At 36.5% G+C, this 20570-nt stretch overlaps 1 protein-coding gene across 3 annotated transcripts; it reads left to right on the top strand.

Annotated features, from left to right (window-relative positions):
- Positions 1-2910: 2910 nt before the first annotated feature.
- LOC147564525 (Regulator of chromosome condensation (RCC1) family protein) lies at positions 2911-8410 on the top strand. 3 transcript variants are annotated; one of them, XR_015227570.1, is made up of 12 exons: positions 2920-3311; positions 3699-3772; positions 4223-4307; positions 4410-4541; positions 4632-4856; positions 4973-5212; positions 5406-5449; positions 6397-6579; positions 6728-6818; positions 7293-7336; positions 7435-7607; positions 7966-8410. XR_015227570.1 is itself a non-coding variant. In XM_086647570.1 (11 exons), the coding sequence occupies exons 1-11, from the start codon at positions 3098-3100 to the stop codon at positions 7555-7557; spliced, it is 1455 nt and encodes a 484-aa protein (XP_086503696.1). In that variant the 5' UTR covers positions 2911-3097; the 3' UTR covers positions 7558-7956. The 3 variants fall into 3 exon arrangements, 1 of the variants encoding a protein (XP_086503696.1); XR_015227566.1 differs by lacking the exon at positions 7966-8410 and adding an exon at positions 7707-7956; XM_086647570.1 differs by lacking the exon at positions 7966-8410 and having other exon boundaries at positions 2911-3311; positions 7435-7956.
- Positions 8411-20570: the final 12160 nt, after the last annotated feature.

Genomic DNA, 20570 nt, shown 5'->3' with positions numbered 1-20570 from the left:
TGGATGACCACAAACTTGACTTGGTACTAGAGCCAATTGTCGTAAATTTGTTTTTTAAGTTTTTTGTCGATTGAAGGAGAAAGAACCTTCATCTTCTTTTTCTATCTTAGCTCTAAAGAAGGAAAAAAACCTTCGTTAGTTTTTATGTTAAAGAGAAAAAATTTATTTTGGTATTAAAAAGAAGCAAAAAAGACAAAACAATAACTTTAATTGTTATTGTGTGATCTATATTGTCTCACAATTTAAAAGACGTTGAGTTGGTGGAACAAATCTACTGAGAGATTCAGTTTCTTAAATTTTCTGATATAAGTTTTTCCTTATAATTAATATAGTGGATAAGATGGATCAGACAATTGGTACAATTTTCCAGTCAGACAGATCTTTTAATTCAATTATTATATTGAATGAAAAAAATTATGATATGTGGTGTCAAATCATGGAGATGCATATTGCTGAAAAAGAAAACTTTCGTTGATTTGAGGTAATTCATTATCACCTGCTGAAGATGAAGTTAAATATGAGAAGTGGTGCGCAGAAAATCAAAAAGTCAAAAGATGGTTGTTGATGTCTATGACTCCAGAAATTATGAAGAGATACATTCCTTTACCAACAACTCGTGATATTTGGAAAGCTTTATATGATGGATCCGATAAAATTGCAAGTCTTCTCTTTGAATCAAACGACGTTTCCTGCCAAACAGAATGGAAGGATACTTTCGGTTTATTACGGTGAACTGGTTGAGATCTTTAGTAAATTCGATCATCGTGATAAAGTGATCATGGAAAACGAAAACGATAATGCATCTTATCGTAAATCAGTTCAACGACAACGTGTGTATATTTTTCTTGCTGGGTTAGATGGTGAATTTGAACAAATTCGTGGTGAAATTTTAAGAAAAGATCTCACTCTTGATTTAGAAGAATGTTATTCGTTGGTTCGTCGTGAGCTTGTTCGACGCACAATATTGATGAACGGAGAATTTGAAACAACTGATGCTTCCGTAATGATGACTCGAAATAAGACAAAAATAATCTTGTTAAAGCTACTTGTCAATCCGACAAATCTTCTTATAAGTGTACCCACTGCAATAAAACTGATCATACCAAAAGTCATTGTTATGAACTAGTAGGTTATCCAGAATGATAGGACCTGAAGGAGATGCCCTTCGACCAAAGATGTAATGCGAACAATTTTTCGGATATGACAATTGATGAAGAAGATCATCAAGTCCGAATGGTATAGAGTTATAATGTTTAGCTAGAAACCAACTACGATCGTCGAATCACGAAGCGATTCGCGGCTAACTTCGTCCAGATCCTACATCGGGTTACACAAAGAACGCCAACTTGATCAGAAGATATGACTAGAGGGATGAGACATATATGGTTGGATGAGACACATAGATATGTCACAAAGGCCTGAAAGAAGTTTAGGCAAAGATAAAGCAAATGACCCGAAATAAGAAATTTTAGGTGTCGGGGCACTTAAGTGAGATTTCAGACCCATTAGAGGGCTCGACCATGCTTGGCCGACTACCCTAATAGGGTCGGTCAGATATGCTCTTTTAGTGCTTACTCTGGTCGTCCAAAGCAAGTGAATTGGGTTTGGCAAAATTTAGTCAAAACTCCCTAAAAATTTTGGACCTTGGTTAAAAAAGATCAGTCAATTTTTTTAATCTTCAGCTCCCTGAGTATTTTTTTTTTTAATTTGCAACACCTTGCGACAGCTTTGCAACGTCTTGCGAAAACTTTGCAGCGCCTTGGGGCAACTTTGCAATATTTTGCGACAACTTTACGACTGTTTTGCAATAGCTTTGGAGCGCCTTGCAACACCCTACAACAGTTTTGCGATGCTTTGCAATACCTTTGCGATGTCTTGCAACACCTTTGTAAATAATTTTGGATTTTTAACCAAATAAAATACCAATATTTGGGTTTTCAACAAAAAAAGATACAAAATTTTGATTTTTAACAAAAAAAAAATTTAACTTGTCCTTTTAACTAAAAAAAAGTTTAAAATTGAGTCTTCGGCCCAATTTTCTGTTTCTAATTTTGACTATTTCCTTAATCTTATTCAAGATGACCTTTTAGGAACCTAATTAGGATTGCACTCTAACTTAGGGTTCTCTATAAAGCCTCTTTAGACTTGAATAAGGTGTGGAAAATTCTCAAGAAGCTTTCTACCTCTACGACATCAAGTAGAGAAAGAAATAGAGAAAATTCTCAACTATCTATCTAGTCAAAGAAGAAGGTGTTCTCCAATCTAACCACCATTGGTGTTTTAGTTAGCAACAAGGTGTGAGATCAAGGTGATTGCTCGGTGTCCCAAGTAGATGAGCTACAATTGGAGCTCTTGTTCTTCTAAAAAACGATCCGAAAGGTTCGAGGAAAAACTAGTGATAAAGGTATTTATGCGACTAGTTTAACTTAGTTAGGATTATTAGCTTATTCATGAGATCATGAGGATACTAGTGTTAGACATATCAGATGTCTGAGATTCCGCTAAAATAATGAACGTTAAGAGCCTTAAGAGAATTACTCCTAATTACAATGATGAACGTCATCACCAAGGTCTGCTTCAATGGCTTGATGATTATTCAATATCCATCCCTCAAGAGCTAAATGAACCATTTTGTATTTAGTCGGTCGATTTAGGAAGTCCCGTCTCATGACCCAGGTTTCATTCTCACACGTGTTCATAAGTAATCATTAGAATTTAATTACTTCCTTACGTGGCACTCAACGAACGGTGACACGCCGACTCCTCACCCATAAACATCAGAGTTTCCAGAAGGTTCTGGGAAACTCCTGGCTAGTATTGGTTCATGAATCTTCCGGCCAAGAATAAACCACGTGTCCTGAGGCATCCCGTTGGCATCCTACGTGGCGAATGCTATACGCTTGAATTGATACGCTCCTTTTGTGACGAAACAGAATTAGGGCACTCTTTCTCTCTCTCTCTTTCTCTCTCTCTAAACCAATCCACCCCAAACACCAGTTTTACTAAGAAAGTAAAAGAGTCAACTTCTTCTTAATTCTTCTCTTTATTCAGTTAATTAATTTCTCTCTCTCTCTCTCTCTCTCTCTAAAAAACCTCCATGAATGGCGATGAAGTAAATGCTGAAGCTGTGAAAATGGAGGAATCAAAAGAACCTTTGGTTTTCATGTGGGGTTACTTACCTGGAGCTTTGCCTCATAGTTCACCACTCCTTTCTCCTGCTCCCGTTCGTCTTCCGAACTCTTCTGGTGCCGGAGGAGATTCATGGAATGATGTTTGTGGTGGTGGATGTGGATTCGCTTTAGCCATTTCTGGTAATCCTTCGATCTTATCACATGGATACTTGTTTTCACATTTTTGTTTTCCATTTTCCCCTAATATAAGATTGATTGCTAGCCCTGTCACTAATCGATTAAAAAAAAATCTTTTTTTTTTTTTTTACTTAAAATTGCTCTTTATATTTTCTGATGATTGGGTTCAGTTTGGGCATCTTTAAAAGATGAATTTCAACTTCAAAAACATGTTATTCCGGAATCCGGATCATAACAACTTATGATAAATTGGGTTGTTATTAATCTTGATAGATTCAGTTGATTCAAGTTCTTCTTGAAGGCTAATGGGGTTTATGTTGAATTTGTTTACAGTCAGCCATTTAGGGCATTTATCTTTGTTTTACTTATCTATTGTTCTTGTAACATCAGAGTCAGGAAAGTTAATTACATGGGGTTCAACAGATGATATGGGTCAAAGCTATGTCACTTCAGGGAAGCATGGGGTACTTACTTTTATTCCTCTGTTTTCATATAATTCATGTTTTATTTCATGTTCTTGTTCTTAAATTTGTGATCATCCCAACTCAAAACCAATTGGTAGCTAATGGAGAGGGTCTTGAAATTAGATTATTTGTTACTAGATCGGTCTTTTCTCATGTGAGACTATTCAAACACGCCTTCAAACGTGTGGTATTCTTGGAGCCCAATGTGTCCTATTCTTTTCTTTCTCGGTGATGTGGATTACGGATGGCTTTTATACCTATCAGGTGTGAGCCTACCTCTGATACCGTGTTATATTTGTGGTCATCCAACTCAACACCAATTGATATTGAGCGGAGAGGACCTAAACATTATATTATTGGTTACTAGATCAACCTTATCTCAATTCTCATGTTAGACTATTCTCACACTTCTTACCCTTTAATCACCCTCTCCCTATTGTGTTCATTTAGGAAATTCCAGAGCCGTTCCCTCTTCCAACTGAAGCTTCCATAGTGAAGGCAGCAGCTGGCTGGGCACATTGTGTTTCCGTGACAGGTATAATGTTGATTTTAATTCGTTCTTTACATCTCTTACCTCTATCTGTGCAGACTGTACTGAGGTTTTAGTTCAATCTCAATCTTTTTTCCCTAAACACAGAGAACGGGGAAGTATACACTTGGGGTTGGAAAGAGTGTGTTCCCACTGGGAAAGTCATTGGCGATAAATCCACTGTCGGGAGCCAGGAAAAGGATGTAACTGAAAGGCAAACCTCACTGATGACTGAACAAGGTGAAATTCAGTTACGTGCCAATTCGTAAGGTCGTACACATTAGCTATGCCTTAATCTTTTGTGGACTAATGTGATTAACTCCTCTATAGTGAGCCCTAGGTCGCAGGTTTCAAGATCATCATCTGCTTGTGACAGTAGGGCAGGTGGAATAGAGAGCACAAAGCGAAGAAGAATATCATCGGCCAAGCAATCAAATGAAGGCTCAGCATCTGGAGATGAAACTCTCTCTGCATTACCATGTCTCGTAACACTGAGTCCAGGAGTAAGGATTGCCTCAGTTGCGGCTGGTGGGCGCCATTCTTTAGCACTGTCAGGTCAATATTTTGAATAGAGACTACTCTATAACGTAGTTCTATTAATTGTTGACTAAGAGTTGAAGATCAATCATGATGGGCATCACTGATGCAACGTATGTTTTGCGAAGTTTCAGATATTGGACAAGTGTGGGGTTGGGGCTATGGAGGTGAAGGGCAACTAGGTTTGGGGTCTCGGATCCGTATGGTCTCTTCTCCTCATCCTATACCTTGCATTGAGTCCCATGCTTTTGACAAAGGGGGTTCTTCAGTAATTCCTCTCGGAAGCATGACCGCAGATGGGCAGGTTTATAGAGCTCCTGGAACTTACGTCACAAGTATTGCTTGTGGAGGTCGGCATAGTGCAGCAATAACAGGTAAGAATTCAAATATTCAATTATATCAGTTGTATTTCATGTTTTGTACTGGTTAATATACTCTGCAAGTTCCCATTTATTTGATAAGGTTTTTTTCTAGATTTTATTTCCAAACTCTGCCGCTCCTTTGAGTTTATACAAACTCTAAGTCATATTACCATTATAATCGTTGCCTCCTTTTACAATCCCACAGACGCTGGAGCGCTACTTACGTTCGGCTGGGGCCTATATGGACAAGTGAGTTTCTTTGACGTAGTACCCCTGTATCCATTGCATTTTTGCCGTTCAATTGATGGGTGAGCCAGTTTGGTATGAGTCGTTCTCTCTGCACAGGATTTTATTGGGGTTGTCTAGTTGGGTATCACTTGGTCTTATGTCTTTTAGACAAACAAACATACTCCAAACTAGAGATCTCGAATAGATGTCCTATGTGGAGATAAGTGCAAAAAATTACATAGAGCAATAGATGACAGCAAATTTAACTGGGAAAGATGTACATACAACAGAAGTAGATAGCTGATAGACGTGCTCTCTGGGAACGCCAGTACTCCGTAACAACATAAGCCACAAAAGATATTTTTAGAGAAAATAAGTTATATCATGTAATTGATTGGTCATTTTTACCACCGTAATGGTGAGAAATGATCAGATAGTCATTTACAGTATCTCATAATGTTAAACTAATTTGAGGTTTAACCAATAGTGGCGCAAAGACCTGATGAGGCACTGTGTTTGGCATCACATATCTGTTAAGTGAAGAAAGGAGATAGCAGGAACATATGCCTATAAACATGTCGACTATCTACGTTCTGGGACTCCAGCTTTTGTTTATTTTATTTTCAATTATTTGAATCAAGGTACCTTAAGCACGGTTTTGCTGTTAAAATGGTCATTGCATTCTACATTCTAAATTTCTGTATCCATCAAGTGTATCCGTTGAATTGTCTCATGTTCTTTTCGAACCATTAACTATATCTAGAATCAATATGTAGGACTCTAGGAAAAAATGGTGGAGACTAAAGCACAATGAATTCAAGATGAGGTTAACTGTGTCAGGGACTGCTCACCTTATGTTCCTCACTCCGCCTTAGTTCTCTCTCTCTCTTTATTTTGATTGTACCAGTTCACTATTCTTTCTCAAGGTGCATACAGTTGTTTGTCTTACTGAGGCTCTTTGGATCCAGTGTGGACAAGGAAGCACGGATGATGAGCTGAGCCCAAGTTGTGTCTCATCTCTACTGGGTATCCAAATACAAGGAGTGGCTGCTGGACTATGGCACACAGTGTGTGTTTCCGTGGGAGGCGATGTCTATGCATTTGGAGGGAATCAATTTGGGCAGTTGGGAACTGGTACTGATACAGCTGAGGTATGTTCCTGGACAATCCCACGTCACATGTAAGATACATAGTTTCCAAAGGGTACGCTTGCGAGCATCAGTACATTCAAGATTGCTAATGTACCTAGGCATCTCTTATATGAACGATAAGCTAGCTTTCCCAAACTACTTGCTGCAGACGCTACCAAGGCTTCTGGATGCCCCAAGTATTGAAAATGAGCGTGCAAAACTCGTTTCTTGTGGTGCTCGTCACAGTGCGGTAATCACAGGTAATTTTGAATTCTTTGATTGATATAGTGGGTCCTTCGGCTGAAGAGTAATTATCCGATTCTAGCCATGTATGTCGTCATACTTGAATATACGTATGTTCGCGTAATTCTGAGTATGGCTTAAGAACACTGAGGTAGCTGTCCTAGAGATGTCAAAAGATTAAAACATTTTCTTTTTAAGAAAAAACAGAAATATATTAATGAGCCAACGATCAAAGAATGCTCTAAGTAAAAGACCCCACTCTTCGAAAGTGAAGCTCTAAATAAGTTCAGGGTGTAGGGTACTATTCTTTATTAAACGACATGCCTCGACTGAAACTAACACGGTAGCTGCGGGAGTGTGGCAGACAGTACATGTTTCTTGTAACTCAAACCATTTTCTAGAATGGGATTTCAGTAGAATATGGGAACATCTGGGAGTCTTTTTTTAAAACTTGTAGTGGTCTGACAGCTTTTTGTTTGTGTTTCTTGAAGAAGAGGGGAAGGTCTTCTGCTGGGGATGGAACAAGTATGGTCAGGTATCGCTTCTCAACTATTTCTTTGATAAATCAAATTATTCGCTAGTTACTAACCCGAAAGTAGTGAGATGAGAAAACCTCTGGGGTTGAATGAACAGCTTGGCTTGGGCGACGTGATAGATCGCAATATTCCATCTCAAGTTCCATTTGATGGTTGTACCCCAAAAAATGTTGCTTGCGGTTGGTGGCACACATTAGCACTGGCGGAATCACCTATTTGAGTGGCCGCCGGCCTGGAAGAAGTTGTGTATTGGTTATGCAGTTTTGTTAGGTTAGTTTGCTAACTCAATTTATTGGTTAAGCATGTGTTATATATGTACAAGTTCTACCGATTCACATTTATGATAGATGGAGTCGTACATGCTTTCAGGTGGACCATGACTAGTCATTAGTCCATATCTGTTGTCATTGTTTCAGGGTGGGGGTGTGGGGATGGATTAATTGTTTGAGGTTGTTGTATAAACAAACACAATAATGGGTGTCTATATCTTTTTAATCGGTGGAAACCAAAACGGTCTCGTGTTTTCCTCTGTAATTGGATTATTAAAGTAGGTATATGTACATATAATGCGCGTGTGCCATGATTTAGTAAGATAAAGAAAGTTGAATCCTTCTCCAAATATGTGCAGAGAGTCAGTAAAATCTACTTAGAGAGAAGGTCACTAGAATTTCTAGGAATCACTGCCCTCCACGAACCAACCTGGAGGTTATCGAAGCCAAGGATGATGATATCATGCCACCATCCATTCAACAGGGCGAGAGTAATCCGACATGGGAAAAAGATATCTTAATAACCAGGAATGTATTCTTTAGGTTTCAGCTACTTATTGTCCCCAAACTTAACACTATCTAGACCCTTGGAAGAACTGTTTGTTTCATGGGGCATGCTTCTAATTTCATGCTTCTTCGTGCAGCTAATTATTCAAAATGTTATTCTTTACCATACATGAGCAAAATTATGTTTTATTATAGGTTTATATGTCATTTTGACCGGTTTTTAACTAGATGTCGTAAGCAGTTGTCAATCTGATGGTTATTTTAACGAAATGCTATTCGTATTCCTTTCTTAGAAAATACAATCGAGTGACGTAGTTTGTGAATGTTGATTGTGGACCTACTCATACTTGCTCCAGAATCTTGAGTGTGGATTTATTATTAAATTCGAGTAGTTGGGGGAGTTGGAGCAGCCTCTTATTTAATATTTATTAGAAAGATACCAAAATGAAAAAAAAGGCATGAAAATTAGCATATAATCACGTTGATAATTATTGGAGCAGCCTCTTATTAGAAAAAAAAAATATTTATTAGAAAAAGATGCAAAACCAAAAATATGAAAAACACCAGAATTAGTATACAATCATGTAGATAATTATTGGAGCAACCCAATATAAGGAGCATTTTATAACTTATTGGTGTTAAGTGCTTTTATAATCTAGTACAAGAGCTGTTTTAATGCTATTATAATGTGGCCCTAATTGCTCCCAACTTGCTTATCTTTTATCTCTTGGTTGGGACATTGCCATCTAATTCCTTACATAGTTTAATTCTTATTTATGATATTTATTTTTGGATATAACAAAGTTTTCGAAAATAATAATTGAAGAAAGAGCAGACACGTGAAATTCGGTTTGGTTGAGTATCCACTCTATGGAGACTGGAGAGAGCAGTGTGTTTGAATCTTAAAGATGTTAACAGAAAACAATACCCGAGCAAGTACCAGAAAGAAATAACGTGCCACTAAGTATAATAGAGTTTTCCTGCACTTATGGAGCCGTAAGCCCATGTCCTAATTTAGTCCAGGTCGGACGAAATACAGAAATAATAACCAGTCATCGTGTCGATCCTTTTTGGCCTAACATGACCAATCCATGTGAGACAATAACTCTGAATTGGCTAAGTATAGGTTCTAGAACTTTTGTTTTTCTTGGTTTGAAACATCAAAAATCAGAAAAGTTCTTTGAGTTAATTCCTATTTGGCCTCCTATTTCGTGACCAGCTTCAAATATGGCCTTCAAATTTCTGTAAATTCAAATATGACTCCCTATTTTTAAGTCAATGCCCTAACTACCCTTCTTTTAAATCCTTTTTCAAAATTAAAAATAAAAATAAAATCTTAATTCCACATTAGTTCCCTCTCCACCACACATCTCTCTCCATGTCAACTCTCTCTCTCTCTCTCTCCACATCACCTCTCTTTCCAGCTCACCTCTCTCTCTCTCTCCAACTCACCTTCATCTTCTCCGATTAAAGTCGTCGGCGGGCGACCTCCAAAAAAAAAAAAAAATTTCTCTCATCTCTTTCTAAAAACTCCGGCGATGGGAGTTTTTTGGAGGTCACCGGCGGGAAATTTTTCGACCGGCGACTTTAATCGGAGAAGATGAAGGTGAGTTGGAGAGAGAGAGGTGAGTTGGAAAGAGAGGTGATGTGGAGAGAGAGAGAGAGAGTTGACATGGAGAGAGATGTGTGGTGGAGAGGAAATGAGGTGGAATTAAGATTTTATTTTTATTTTTAATTTTGAAAAAGGATTTAAAGGAAGGGTAGTTAGGACAATTACATCAAAAAAGGGGGCCATATTTGAAGTTGATCACAAAGTAGGGAGCCAAATAGGAATTAACTCAAATTCTTTTGACTCGGTTATCTCGGTTAAAACGTTGGTGCCCTACCTTACTACCTTCATCTAACAGTCGGTATTTTACTTTTCCTCAGTAAAATAACGATATGCAAGCTGAAAAGCTAACATGGAAATTAGTCCCAAAAGGACTCCTCTTTTTTTGAGAAGTCGACAAAGATCTACCGTCTACGTTAGTCGTTACAAGAAATTGATACATCATAAAGATGTGATGAGCACGATAACCGCTTAAGTTAAACAATAATGTCTAACAAGACATTGATACATCATGAAGATGTGATGAGCACGATAACCGCTTAAGTTAAACAATAATGTCTAACAAGACATTGATACATCATGAAGATGTGATGAGCACGATAACCGCTTAAGTTAAACAATAATGAAAGAGGCTCAAAGTTCGACAACATGAAAGAGGTTTAAAGTCCAACTAGTTTATTACAGTATATTATTTATTTTATATATTGCTTAAATTACATCAGATAAATCTTGATGACAAACTGCTTTCACTGAGACTCAATCCCGCGACCTTATGGGCTCAAGAGGAGTGTTCAACTGCTGCACCGAATGGTAGTAGATCCGAAAAGGATACTTTAACAGCATGGATATGGCTGAGGATTTGTGGATTTAGGAAGATTCAAGACATTATAATGGTAGATAAAAAATAGTTGTAGATGAATCCAAGTGGATTCAAAAAAAGTGGTTGTGGGAGAAAATTTACTTCAAGATTTCTTCCGTATGGAAAATCCAATGTAAGATATGTGAAGGGTCATTCATGGACAACAATATAAATATTTATCCTAACTTAGACTATAGGTATCTATTATATAAAATAGACTGGTGAGTGCTCTGGGACAAACAAGGGACAAACGTAGAGATAAACATAGGGATAAATCTAGTCGTCTGTCTCAAATCAGTGCAAATGTCAACCTTTAGATCCTATCAATTACGATTAATGTTAAAAGATCATTAGTCTTTAAATCTCAGTCTATGATCAAAGCTTTAAATTACAAATTTTCATTTTTGCAAAAGGATTCAGTTTGGAGTGAGTTAGGGTTCTCATAATAAATGAGAATAATTAGTCATTTGTTTCTATTTCCATGTTTGACCATTTAACTGAACACTTAAAATGACATTCTACAGTGAAAGTATCAGTTGTTGCCCTAACATCATGAATTCTACATGACCAACAATTATAACCCTATCCCCTTCATAACCTCTGCCTAATATCTCCCATTACTTTGTGATTTGATCAAAATTGATTATAACCGTTTTTTTATTTAATAAAGTATTGATTAGTTTATTGGTCTATTGTTTGGGTAATAGGATTTGAGGGATTCAAGGGACTCCAGGTTGGTGCTGAATTTGCTTATAATCTCTCATTTCATTAAGTTAGTAAACAAATCATATTTTCTGTAAAAAGAATGTATCGCATTTAAATTGGTGAATTGCAACTATTGGCAGCCAAACATGGATACATTTAGGACCTTATACTTCATTTTTATCATGTTTGATATTATTTGCACGATTTGTTTTCTCATTAGGTTGGAAAGAATCACTTTCTGCTATCATCAGAGGAGGCGAGTGGGGAACCGTTCTACAGAAATATGAGACACGATAACAAGTTGTTTATTTGTTTTAGTGCTTAATATGTTATTCCTGCAATAATGGGAATCTGTTCATAGTATTTAACTTTAGCGGGTTTATAGCACTCTCTGATTCGGGTCATGATATTCATGTTACATTTTAATTGATCACTTTATATGTCATTTGGTTTTAAATAACTTCATTTTCTGTTTGCGATTTTTTTGTATATTTCAGAAACTTCATGTAGTGTCTGCCTCAATTGTTGGATGAAAATCTTCAAGTAATGCAGACGTTGAATTTTTCAGGTACATCAATTATTTTGCTTTGTTCTGAGTCAAAATAGATTAAGACGTGTAAAGTTAGTTCTATTGTGGTATTCATTTTCCTTCTTTAATCCTGATATCTGAGATTTATTTTGCGTAGAGAATTACCAGATCTATGTCTTTTTCTGGCTCATTCTCTACTATTATTTGTTTATGGTGTATCTTAAATTTTACAGAACTAAGTTGTGAGTTTAATTTTTATTTTGTGTTTTTTTACATCATGGAGTATTTGGAAGACATGATATACTTAAATCCAAACAACCAATAAGATTTTAAATTTTCATTCATGACTAACTATTACGATGCTAGGTTGTGGACTTGTGGCTGTCTAGCCACTGGTGTCACTCTGTTTGGGTTCTTTTGTACCATTTTCACTGGTTTATGTTAAAGTTTGATGTATACTCTTAGTCTAACTTATGTACTCTAATTTGGTTGATTAGGGAGTATTCTGTGACAAGGGAAAGATTATCTTTACTGCAACAGCTAGAACTCTAATTTGGTTGAGACGAAGAAGCACTCTATGTGAGAGAGAAATAACTTGGGTTCTATCAATTAAGTGATCATCAACGCGCATCAGTTCTTGAATTTCATCTCAGATATTTTATAGGGAAGTCATTAGAACAAGAAGCAGTATCTGGCGTGACGAAGGTTGGGTCCCCACTATTAAGACGACGGTGAAGCGAACATCGATTCCTAACCCGCCATGCCACGCCAACCCGACATTTGACGTTAGGAACGAAACACGACCCCCCGTGGCCTGTGGCATTCCTAACCCGACACGTCACGCCAACCCGTTAGAAACAGGTACTTAATTTACAAAATATTGTTGTCATTTTGTTGAAAGTAGTTATTAATTAATAAAATAACAATAAATTATAAAGTTTAAACAAAGATTACAACGTATGACTTCAAAAATATTTAGTGTTTTCATTTGTTACTGTTTTTATTTACAAATAAATAAATCATAAATGGGCCGACAACAACTGGCACATTAACCACGACTCGACACAACAACGACTGAAACCGCCACGGAAACGACACGGCAACAGCTGGGTCGTTGCCATGGAGCATTTTTGTATCAAACCTTGTGCTTTGAGCACGACACGACTCAAAGTCGTGCCTGGCGTGGCTGTGGCGTGTTAGGCATGCCACGACTCCCAAACGGATTGTGCCGCCACGACACGACTCGTTGACCACCACTAGGTGGACGTGGATGTGACGGTTGTATGGTGACGGTGACCTACCGAAAAGACGTATAAAATACATAAAATGTGCTTTAATATTTTTAAGATGTTTTACGTGTATATATATATATATATATATATATGTAAATAAAATTATCTATATTGGTAAATAAGATCGAAATATTTCGAAATTTAGGTACAAATCTGATACTTGACTGCCCAATACCCGAGAAACCCAAAAAACTTGATGGACTTGGACGAATTTTGGACACTAAGATTTTTAAAATAAGACGTATGATTAAGCTCGATAACCCGATTGTACAGAAAGTTTCAAATCCCGATCACCCTGACCCGATGAATTGTGTAAGCCCGACCGACCTGACCCAGATCAATTCCCACTCCTACCCCAAGATTGTTGCGTCTCTAACAAAATGTAAGTAATGTTGATCTTTTGTAACAAAAAAAAAGTAAGGTTGTCGCGTCTGCTGCGTAGTAAGACTATTACCCCCACCACCACCAAATCAAGAGTCAACTCATCTTTACTTACATTTCGTCAATTCCAGACTCAACTCATCTTTACTTTCATTTTACCAATTCCAGACTCAACTGATCTTTACGTTCATTTCACCAATTTCAGACTCAACTTCTCTTTACATTCATTTCATATTCACCAAACTTTTCAATATGAGCAATGCACCAGATGGAGGTGTTCATCAAGTAATTTTTTATTTTAGTTTTTTTATATGTTTATGAGCACCAAATGGGGACCCTAACCCACTATTTATAGACTTTTAATTCCAATTTGGCTCCTCATCAAATTAGAAATCACTAATGGTCTCAACACGTTTATTCCATGATACTTTGATACCTTCTCGTCAAAACAATCCATATTAGACCACATTACGACTTGATTATTTACTTAGATAACATTACACATGTCTTTACTTATGTGAACCCACATCACGTTAGGAATGAAAACACGACTCGTCGCGGCCCGTGGCATTCCTAACCCGACAAGCCACGCTAACTCATTGGAAACGGGTACTTAATTTACAAAATATTACTGTCTTTTTTGTTGAAAGTAGTTATTAATTAATAAAATTAATAGTTAATAAAATTATTAATTAATAAAATAACCGTAGATACTTAAGTTTAAACAAAGATCACAACGTTTGACTTGAAAAATATTTACTGCTTCTTTTTGTTACTGTTTTTGTTTACAAATAAATAAATAAATCGCAAATGGGCTGGCAACAACTGACACATTAGCCACGACTCGATACAACAACAGTCGAAACCGTCACGGCAACGGCTCCTAAACAGGTCGTGCCGCCACGACACGACCCGTTGACCACCACTAGGTGGACGTGGATGTGACGGTTGTATGGTGATGGTGACCTAGCTAAAAAAGATATAAAATAGATAAAATCTGCTTTAATATTTTTAAGATGTTTTACGTGTTCCCTTTGACAAGACACTCTTGAGAGAACTCAATTAAATTTTGGTTTTGAAGGAAATTTTGGTAGGAATGGAATAAAATTATCTATATCGGTAAATAAGATTGAAATATTTCGAAATTTTGATAAAAATCCGATACTCGATTGCCTGATTCCCGAGAAACCCGAAAAGTTTGACGGACTTGGACGAATTTTGGACACTACGAGTTTTAAAATAACACACGTGATGAAGCTCGAGAACCCGAATAGAGTTTCAAATCCCGACCGCCCGACCCGATGAATTGTGTAAGCCCGGCCAGCCCGACCAACCCGACCCTGATCAATTCCTATTCCTACCCCAAGATTGTCGCGTCTCTAACAAAATGTAAGCAATGTTTATCCTTTGCAACAAAAAAAGTAAGGTTCTCGCGTTTGCATGGGTAGTAAGCTGACGTGTTTGCATGCATAGCACACTGCCAAGTATGCATGTATAGTACACCGACAAGTATGCATGCTAAACAATAAGTAAGATTCTCACTTTCAATTGTGCATATTTCATAACGCGCGTGCATCAATTGTCATTTCTTTTTAAATTTAGTTACACTATTAACCCCCCCCCCCCCCTCCACCCCTCCTCACAAATTTTAGACTCAACTCATCTTTACGTTTATTTCACCAATTCCAGACTCAACTTCTCTTTACGTTCATTTCATATTCATGAATCATTTCAATATGAGCAACGCACCAGATGGAGGTGTTCATTAGGTAATTTTTTGTTTTAGTTTTTTATATGTTTATGAATAGCAAAACTAATTGAGTTTATGTACGTATATTTTTACCATGCAATCATTGAGCAATTAGGTCGATTTACTGGAACTGGAGGTAGCATGAACATGTGGAACCCGAAGGTATACTCTTTGGATTTTTTTCGTTAAGTTAGGTGTCGGTTAGTAGTGAAAGAGGCCAAGACAAGAATGTAATTGAAATCGGATGGCACATAAGTTATTTTATCTTAAATAATTACCTTTTGAAATGTGAGTAGTAATAGGGACACCATTCTTTCTAATCCATAGTTTTTTAAAGGGGAACCCAGGTGTGAAACCAATTTCCTTCTCCACTTCTATCTCATAGCTTAAGTTCAACTTTCTAACAATTACTATTTTCTAATATCTCAATATAAGAAAGATATTTTAACACCTAAAATGAGGCTCTAATATCACTTCTTAGTAAATTTATCCGTAAATCATAATCTAATCATACTTCTGAGAGGATTATGATTACAAATAACATAAATGAACATATATACGTAAATTCAATTATAATTCAAAGAGATTATAGAACATAAGTGGAAGCGTACCTTTTGATCCATAGTCTTCATTATGTAATTGAGTTGATTAGGTTGATATGATCTTCCATTTGGTTTTTCTTTCATTGGAATTTCTCTTTGTGATGAAGGGATATTACACAAATTAGAGAGACTGAGAAGCAATCCAATGGGGACCAAAACCCCCTATTTATAGACTTTTAGTTTTAATTTGGCTCCTCATCAAATTAGAAATCCCTAATGGCCTCTACACGTTTATTCCATGACACTTTGATACCTTCTCGTCAAGTGAATCCATATTAGACCACATTTCGACTTGATTATTTATTTAGATAACATATGTGAACCCACATATGTTACAACCTGCCAGGGACGAAACTACAGCTAGGCCGTAGTGACCTCCACTATAATCTACAATAACCATGGTTCACAAAAAATAACTTATTAATACATATAATACTGAATAAATAACATCAATTGTTTGCAGCTTCTTTGTAAGACTTTGTTGTTATAACCCAAGTGACCTGTGTTCGACCCCACGTGATAGCATGTTTTCATATTTTATATGTTTCAAACTTCTCTAGGTGTGTTTGGAAAGGACATACAATTTATTTTCTCTAACATTTTAATCAAGGTTATCGATTAGTCTACATTGGCCCCTTATCGATTAGTCTACATTGGCCCCCCTTGATCTTTGATCCTGATTCCGTCCCTGGAACCTGCAACAGTATATATGGTTATCGTACCACGACTTTGTACATATATTGAGATGTTTGAATATCGTGAAACGACATGTAACATTTTAGGCTCATAAGGCTTCATTGTAATTCTTTTTTACTGAATAAAATTCAATAAAAGTTTCAGAAAAGATGGCTTCACACCAAGAACAGGTTCTTGGAATCACTCCAAGTGGCTTCACACCAAAGTTAAGGAATCACTCTAAACTCTAAAGTGAATTCCTAATCCAATCAGTAAGTGAGACCCTTGAAGATGTCCTCATCACTTGAACCTTTTGTTATTTCTTTAATAGAGTTAAAATATCATATAAAAGTCTTATTTATAGATTTAATTGATTGCTACATATTTTTTTTTCTACAATTGAATATTTGTATGTATATCTTCATCTATATAGGGGAAATCACACGCGATTATTTGTCGCATCCACGATAAGTGAGATGCTTAAAAGAATTACTAATTAATTTGATCATTATTCATAGTATACTAATGAATGATAAATTGTATATTAACAACTATAAAATCAAATGATTGTAGTTCTTCTCACTGTAGTTTTTCCATCTTCCTCTCAGAAATTAAATACAGTTTGATTAGTGTAAGTTACAAAGTCTTGTTGTCTTCATCGACTTTTCTCTCTCGCCCACTTGACGCTCTCTCGATGCTTCCTCCTTTACTCTCCCTCTTCCAACCATTACTTCTCCATACATGCATCCCCACTACCTCTCCTTGATTACTCCATCATTAATGAGATAACTTCAGTTACTCTGTCTCTTCAAATTCTTTCCAACACCTGCCCAATTTAAAACCTCACGTAATTGAGCATACCGTTACAACAAAACTCACTTATTATCTCTTTTCAATACAATAACCAATTTAGTGGTAGATAGTGATTCATCCGTAGCAAAGTTAACTTTCAAGAGTTGTTCTTGTTACTAGACATGTTATCTTATCTTCTACCGGTTCACAATTTGTTGGTTTTTTGTATCCATGTTCAAATGTTAATTAGAAATTGTTGCTTTTACATTCATGTAGTTTGGTTAGTATTGTAGTTTTTAGTGGTTATGTAGATTATTAGAAAGTTTAATATTATGTATTTTTACCATTACAACATCTACAAGTTCACCATTTTATACTCTTTTGGTATTCAATTCAAATTTTTATGGTTTAAAGTTTAATTATGGTTCTTATGATTTAGATACAGTAGTTTTGTAGATCTGATCATCGTAATATGAGCTCCAGGTGTTTGATCAAAATCTTGAACCAATTGATACATTGTATCTCCAAGGCTACTTTCTATTTCTTCAGTACGTTTAATATTTTTGTCATTAAAGCTTTTTGGGTATTATCTCAATTTGAAAATTTTCGGTCAAAATTACATATTCGGGTTATTTGATTTAGACGTGTGCTGTTGTGACCTTAATTCACTTTTGTTTTCAGTTGTTGATGGAAGAGATGGAATCATCCGAAATAGAATTTTAGATGTTAATAGAGTCAATCTAATTGTTTTTTGTTTATTTGGCAGCTAGAGCTTATGTTGTTTATCATTATCGAGCTTAGCTTGATGAGCAATGAAATGCTCAAGTACCGGCTATCTTTATTAACTTCAACATAAATCTACACAGTTACATGTATTCCCTATAAATTTATATTTTGGAGTCTGACTATCTAATGTTACTATAAATACTCTGAAAATCAACTACGACGAGTTTCTACCTTTTTATTCTTTCATTCATCGGATTGTATTTCTAGTTCAATTATTTGGTATGTTTATGAAGGCACTGGTCCAGACTTATGGTTAATATGCATAAAGAGACAAGAATAGAGAAAACATTTACAATGTGTAGGAAACCCATTATATGAAGTTTTTCTTTAGCGAATGACAAACCAACTTTATTTCTTTCGGGTAAATATTCATAAATCATTTCTTGTCACTAAATTTCGGAAGTTTTTAATGTCAACCTTTTTAGGGATTTATCTGTTTGGATTTATTTAATTTTTTTTGAATTAGAAGGGATTTTTATTTTTGTCTTCCGATGTAGAAAAGCTAAAGAAATTGTAATGAATTAGAAAAATATGACGCACAACTTATTTCCTCCAACATCCGACGGTTTATTGTTTAAACATCCCATGATTAGCAGGTTGAGGTCTCACTCTAAATTTAATCTACTCTTTTTTACCAAATTTCAGGGTCGGCCCTAATCCAAAGCCACCAAAGCGGTGGCTTTGGGCCTCCAATCGTATAGGGCCTCCGGTTGAATTGTTTAAGGCTATTTTATTACTTATATTCAATGTTTAGCACTAAAGTTAAATTAGTAGATTTGTTATACACTTGTTCGCAACCCAATAGACCAAGGTTCGAGCTCCCACAAGTCTATTTTTTTTATAATTTTTATAAAACATAAAAGAACTTGAGGGCCCCAGAATTGTAAGTGGCTTTGGGCCTGGTAGGGCCGGCCCTGCCAACTTTTTCAAATTATAATTTCTTTGTACGTTAAATTTTGGGAATTTAAAAACAGTTAAAGAATTAAATTCGGAGAAGTTGATGAAGAACATCCAATAATGATTTTGTTGCAAACTTGGCAGATTCATGTTTTTCATCTTTGCATTAAAATAACTCAGTCGGTTATCCAGGGGATAAGTCTGACCGTCCATTTTATTTTGGGTTATTTCCCAAATGGCCCCCAACTTTGTGATCGGCTTCCTGCCTGGCCCCCTAGATTAGCAAAAATACTCATATGGCCCCCTTTTTCCGTTATCTTTAACTGTCCGTTACTCTCACTCCTCCGCCTCATTTCCTCTCTCTGCCAAGTCACCTAAAACGCCACATCATCATCTTCTCCGGCAGGGGTCGTCGGCTGGTCAAATTTTCGGTCGGCGACCTTCAAACATTAAAAAAAAAAAAAAAAAAGTTTTTTTCTCTCTCTTCTCTCTCTCTCAATTTTTTTTTTCTTTCCCCTCTAGATCTAGAGAGAGAGAGGGGAAAGAAAAAAAAGTTAGAGAGAGAGAGGAGAGAGAAAAAAAACTTTAATTTTTTTTTTTTTTAATGTTTGAAGGCCGCCGGCCGAAAATTCGGCCAGCCGGCGACCCCTGCCGGAGAAGATGATGATGTGGCGTTTTAAGTGACTTGGCAGAGAGAGGAAATGAGGTGGAGGAGTGAGAGTAACGGACAATTAAAGATAACGGATAAAGGGGGTCATATGGATATTTTTACTAATTTAGGGGGTCAGGCAGGAAGCTGGTCACAAAGTTGGGGGGCCATTTGGGAAATAACCTCTTTTATTTTAGAGATTTGGTTGGGAACACATCCGACGGGTGAGATATAAAATCTTTTTATGTAAATAAACTAAAAAAAAAAGGAGTGAATTCCTATTTGGCCCCCCTACTTTGTGACCAGTTTCTTTTATGACCCCTTTTTTTTTGTAGATTCAAATATGACCCCCTTTTTTGATGTAAATGTCCTAACTACCCTTCCTTTGAATATTTTTTCAAAATAAAATTAAAAATAAAACATTAATTACACCTCATTTCCCTCTCTACCACACATGTTCTCTCTACGTCACCTTTCTCTCTCTCTCTCTCTACCTCACCTCTTTTCCCAACTCACCCCTCTCTCTCTCCAACTCACCATTACCTTCTCCAACGAAAGTCGCCGGTCAAAAAATTTTCCGACCGGCGACCTTCAAAAAAAAAAAATCTTTCATCTCTCTCTCTCTCTAAACATTCCGGCGAAGGGGGTTTCCCTTCGCCGGAGTCGGTCTGTTCTTGAACAACTCAGCTTACGAGTTGGATGATTGTGTCAGCACCTCACTTTTGAAAGTTCAAGATTGACGTCGTTGATTACATTTTCATCGATTTCCGTCAATCATTACTTGGGTTGAATCGAATCTTGTTGGGTCATTTTTGCTCACATTATTACAGGTACAAGGTAGCAATTTTTTTTTGTTGTTGAAACTAGTAAAAAAATAATAATAATAATTTTGGAAGTAGTAAAGATAAATCCATATCTTCCTATGGATGGT

The sequence above is a fragment of the Eschscholzia californica genome, unplaced genomic scaffold (assembly GCF_041429995.1).
Source record: "Eschscholzia californica isolate CP2 unplaced genomic scaffold, dmEscCali1.0.p SCAF_1, whole genome shotgun sequence".
Classification (NCBI taxonomy): domain Eukaryota; kingdom Viridiplantae; phylum Streptophyta; class Magnoliopsida; order Ranunculales; family Papaveraceae; genus Eschscholzia; species Eschscholzia californica.
This window is presented reverse-complemented; position numbering and strand designations above follow the sequence as displayed.

Coding starts and splice junctions, on each gene's coding strand:
- LOC147564525 (XM_086647570.1), top strand. CDS start 3,098: ATGAATGGCGATGAAGTAAATGCTGAAGCTGTGAAAATGGAGGAATCA. Junction 4,542..4,631: donor CTCACTGATGACTGAACAAG/GTGAAATTCAGT, acceptor ACTCCTCTATAG/TGAGCCCTAGGTCGCAGGTT. Junction 4,857..4,972: donor CCATTCTTTAGCACTGTCAG/GTCAATATTTTG, acceptor GCGAAGTTTCAG/ATATTGGACAAGTGTGGGGT.